Source organism: Mchenga conophoros, linkage group LG23 (assembly GCF_057382185.1).
Source record: "Mchenga conophoros isolate Kocher_MC1m ecotype Shallow Benthic linkage group LG23, M_conophoros_male_GT1.1, whole genome shotgun sequence".
NCBI lineage: Eukaryota > Metazoa > Chordata > Actinopteri > Cichliformes > Cichlidae > Mchenga > Mchenga conophoros.
The window spans coordinates 1,538,640-1,543,499 of record NC_140547.1 but is presented as its reverse complement, the minus strand read 5'-3'; the positions used below and the strand labels follow the sequence as shown (position 1 = coordinate 1,543,499).

The 4,860-nt window shown below is 44.0% G+C and overlaps 1 protein-coding gene across 1 annotated transcript; it reads right to left on the bottom strand.

Moving 5' to 3' along the window:
- Positions 1-456: 456 nt before the first annotated feature.
- Positions 457-2,906, bottom strand: s1pr4 (sphingosine-1-phosphate receptor 4). Its single transcript, XM_085264553.1, has 2 exons — positions 2,858-2,906; positions 457-2,203 (listed from the first exon to the last, which is right to left on the bottom strand). Exon 2 carries the CDS (start codon positions 2,049-2,051, stop codon positions 807-809), a length of 1,245 nt encoding a protein of 414 aa, XP_085120679.1. The 5' UTR covers positions 2,052-2,203; positions 2,858-2,906; the 3' UTR covers positions 457-806.
- Between the last annotated feature and the right edge of the window lie 1,954 nt (positions 2,907-4,860).

Sequence of the window (4,860 nt, the reverse complement as noted above, 5' to 3'; positions counted from 1 at the left end):
ATAATGAATTTATCAATTAGCCCTGGCTGCGTATGCCCTTGGGGCTGCAGTCCCAGCCCTCACCTCCTCCACTGAACTCCAATCAGTCATCCTGTCAGAAACGCAGGAAATGGCGAGCAGGCTGGAAATGGCCTCTTGAAAAGCCTGTTAGGAAAAGCTTTTGAAACTACAGAAAGAAGCATTACATGTACAGCGACATGCCTGCAGAATACAGATTAAGCCTTCTTTAGGCAGACTAAAATAATCATTTAAACGAGCTGGAATTTGTATATTTGGTATATTTAGTAAATCTAGAATTGATATTAAGGTCTGTATAATGTCCGCTTTCAGTCTATGAAGGTTTAAGTGATACTGAATCATCTGATCATTTGCAGGAGGGGGTCAAAGCTCTGATGAGGTGCCTCCCTCCAGAGGTAAGCAGAGGTACTATCCTACTGAAAAGAGCAGGCACGCATGGATAAAGCAAAATAAACTTTATTTATATTTCTTACACAGAAGAAGTACAAAAAACAACTTAAACATACATATTTTATATTCACATAAACAATAAGTGCAATAATAGAAAAGTACGGTGAATGTAAAATATCATTTACAGTTACAAAAGAATGCATTGTTATGCAAAAAAAATAAAATTTCTTGTAACATTGTTGCAAACTGGAATATTTTGAGGATATTACTGGAGCGTTTAGTCAGCAGTGCATGTGCATTTCATGAAGCAGTGAACATTCAAACCAAAACTGTGAGGAAACGGTTAGATGTGTATCAGTGCACACAGGTTGGTTTACTTGGGAGGGGAACGTTGTGGTTTAACCACTTGAAACTGACAGGCAGCTGGTGGTGGTGCTCAGCCTATATTTTCTAGGTGCCCTGCGAGTTTTGCTTGGGGTGGATGGCGGGGAGGCCACACTCAGGTTCCTGACCTTATTAAAACTGTTCCTCAGACTGTCCCTCCTGCTCTCTGAGGTGCTGCTGGTCTCCTTTGATGTGAATGTGTCTGGGTGGCAGAAGCCAACCCTCAGGCAGCAGCAGCAGAGCAGCTCAGCGATGGCTTTTCTCATCTCGCTGCTGCCCAGGGCGTAGATGATGGGGTTCAGGCCCGAGTTGAAGACGGCCAGGGAGATGCAAAATTCAGCGCTGAACAGCAGTGCGCACTGGCGGGAGACACAGAAGAAATCTACCAGTAACAGCATGAAGAGCGGCCCCCAGCAGAGCATAAAGACCCCGACAATGGTGATAACAGTCTTCAGCAGAGCTAAGGAGCGCTTCCGACTGCGCTGGGGCGCTAGCTGAGCACTCTTGTGCACGTGGCAGTAGATGGCACCATACAGCACACCGATAGCCAGAAGGATGAGGAAAAAAATAATGAGAGAAAATAAGATGTAAGTCTTGGAGTAGAGAGGAAGCAGGGTGGAGCATCCATCCAGGCTGCACACACAGTTCCAGCCCAGCAAGGGGAGAAAGCCAATAACCAGCGCCAAACCCCAACAAAGCGCCACCAAGCCATAGATTCGATAGTAGGTCTTTCTGGTTGACTTCTGGGGAAGTGGCTTCATCATAGTGGTGTAACGCTCCACAGCAATCAGCAGCAAACTGAATATGGAGGCTGCCAGGGCCACAAACAGCATGCCCTCTCTGAAGAGCCACAGAGCAGGCGTCAGGCGAAAGGTCTGGCTGCCAGACAAGCAGATGTTCACCAGGTAAGCGGCTCCGGTGAGGAGATCGCTGAGTGTGATGTTGGCAATGCAAACATATACCCAACGACGGCTGCGGCGGATGCGGGAGATGACGGCCACCAGCACCAGGAGATTCTCCAGGATGATGATAATGCTGAAGAACAGGAAGACGGCCACGGAGGCACTGATCTGGTTCTGGGAGTTCGCGATGGTCCTGTTCTGCAGACGGCCGGTGTAGTTGTAATGCCTCAGGATCACGTGGTTGATCCCAGTTGCAGCGCTGGTGGCATTTGGTGCCGTGCTGTTGCTCTGGTAGGTGGGTATGTTGTACATGTGAGGGCAGGAGGAAGGGGACGTGAGGGAGGCCAAGGCACACATGATGGGAAAACTGAGCCGGCCGGTCGGATGAAGGTTTTGGGTGAGAACAGGCTGAACCGAGCTGCACGGGAATTAGTGCGAAACTCCTGTGAATAAACAGGCTATGGGCGCACTCTAACCACTGGAGCTCGCTGCCTGTGAGCAACAAACACCTGAGAATAAAAGCAGAAGAAAACAAAGAAACAATAGTGATTTCTGTATGAAAATCAAAGCCATGAACGAAATTTCCCTCACTCTCAGTACTGCACTCTGAGACGCTTCATTGCAAAGTTTCAGTCAGTTTAAAAGGCCTCATTTAAATGTCTCCCGAGCGCTACAGTCTCCACCTATCTGCGGTTAACACAGGATGAGTGAGAAATGGGGGCATTTAAATCACCACATGAAGGAAAAACATGGTTTTTCTTATCAAGAATGCAAAACAATAATTGCTTAAAATTCCCACGTTTAAAATTAGCGAAATTATAATAAATAATTACCAACAAAAAAAAAGGTTTTTTTCTTTATATATATATATATGTGAATATATTCAAAAATATTTGAAGAAATGCAGCTTTGCCGTTGTGTTGAAATTGTATTCAATAATATCTGAGTGGAAAAAATATATATTTGAACATTTTACACCAAGTTTAATCTTTATAGCAAATGTTATAATTAATTAATTGACTGGCGTTTAATTGGAATTAATGTTTAAAAGTTATGGGTGTAAATTGATTTTTTTTTCCTGTTATAATATAAATTTGATTCGATTTGAATTTGACTTCACTGCAGAGCTGCAGTGAGGTGAAGGTGCAGTGGTGAGTGCTTACCTCTGGCCGTTCTTGGTGATGCTGAGTGTGTGATAGTGCAGCTGCTGTCGCTGACTAAAGAGTTTTTTGCAGTACAGTCTTACTTACATGGGGAAGTAAGCCCGACACACCCAACACACACACACACACACACACACACACACACACACACACACACACACACACACACACACACACACACATTCACACATGCATAACAGAGAGGCTGCACATGTTCCATCACTGTGCAATGAGAAACAACAAGTGATCATTTACTCGTCTCCAACATTTTTTTCTGGTTTATTAACCTTCTTATTTATTGTTTCCCAGGACGTCGCACATTGTTACCGCTACTGCCAATCAAATCTATTGCTTAAGTCGCTCTATGGCCTCTAACGGGAAAGACGGTTTCAAAACCCGTGCCAGTTGTAAACTAGTTGTAAATTTTTGCTATGCAATAAGGATATGGGGAAAGACCCACTTGCACTGGCCTCTTGCTGAGTTATGACAATTTCTTTTCTCAAATATAAGTAAGTAAAATAAAAGGGAAAATACAAGAGAAAAACAGGAACTCAGGTGCCCCTCCCTGTAGATAGTGAGGTTTCATACTATATATCTTCTCTTGCAGCTGGGGCTGTTGGCTTGGGTGTGCAGGCCGCACTTGCATTGTTCACACATAGCCACCACGCATGAAACCCTTGTCTTCAGCAAACCCCCTACCATGCACCAGTGGGCCCCCAACCACATGCCACGAGGCAGACATTACTGCTGAAGCTGTGACCATTTTCAAACCATAAACACACAAACACAAGAGACGCCCTGCAAGAAGCAGAAAGCAGAGGCAGACCCCAGAATTAAGAAACCAAATTTCAGATATGAGCAAAACCAGAGCTCGTGGCCGAACACGAGTGACGTTTTCAAAGAGCTGTTGTTGTACATTTAATGCTCCAGAGCCAAGCAGGCTGTAATTGTGCTGCCAAAAAAAGTCAAATGATACCAATCATACTGGCGCCCAATTATTCTTATAAGCAGATATCTCTTTTCATTCTCGCAGTCGCCTGCGTCTGCATGAATTATTCCAGTTTGCACGGTTTCTTTAACAAACGGCGAGACAAGGTCGCCCATGCATATATATTTGACCTACATTGTGTGTACTGTAATTAACTACATCATTTCTGTGCTGTCCCCCTGCGAGACTAACACAACTTCTCCTTTTTTAGTGTTGAAGACATGTCCTCCATCATGGTGGATAGAGGACTTGTGTTACTCTGTATAGATCTAAAGGTGGTGGCGAAACTGTTATTGTGAATAAACTGAGGAAAAAGAAAAACACCCGGAAAATGTACAACAAGCTACAACATCCTGAGGTGTCAACAACACCCACGACTGTTGAAAACGCCCTTACTCTGAAAATACAACTTCAAAGCACTCCATAACCACAATGTGCGTATCTGGCCACAACTGCATGAGTGTGTGTTTTTTCTTCTTCACTCATAAGCAGTCCAGCTCTGCAGGTCTCCACTTCAAGGGATTTAAACAAAAGTGCGTCCTCAACTATGACCAGCGATATTACTGTGTTTCCAGTGACAGCCACCAAATTACTGCCAAGCATCTTTTACTTGTGTGTGTGCTGCCTGTGCAGCAGACTCAGGCCTGCAGAGGAAAACCTATACCAGCATGCAAACTAAAGCTAAGGTGAAAATGCATGAATGCAGAGGAGAGCAGCTGATAGGGAATCAGTTATTCTAAAGAACAAGTCACCATGTTGCTACAATATCGTACTCACGAAATTTGTTCTTGCCAGGTCTTTGTTTACGGATTTCAGACTTCCTCTCTTTCTTCATGAGAAAATATAATCGACGGTGAGCACTTTCATGCCTTAAACACTTTGCAGAGTTAGGAAATCCACAACGTCCTGAAGGCCTATTTTTCTATGGTGAACTTTTGTGCATTTTTCAAGTTTTCTGTTGAAATTAACACAAATGTGGAGTGTGCACTTTGGCTTGTTTTTGTTGTTGTTTTTT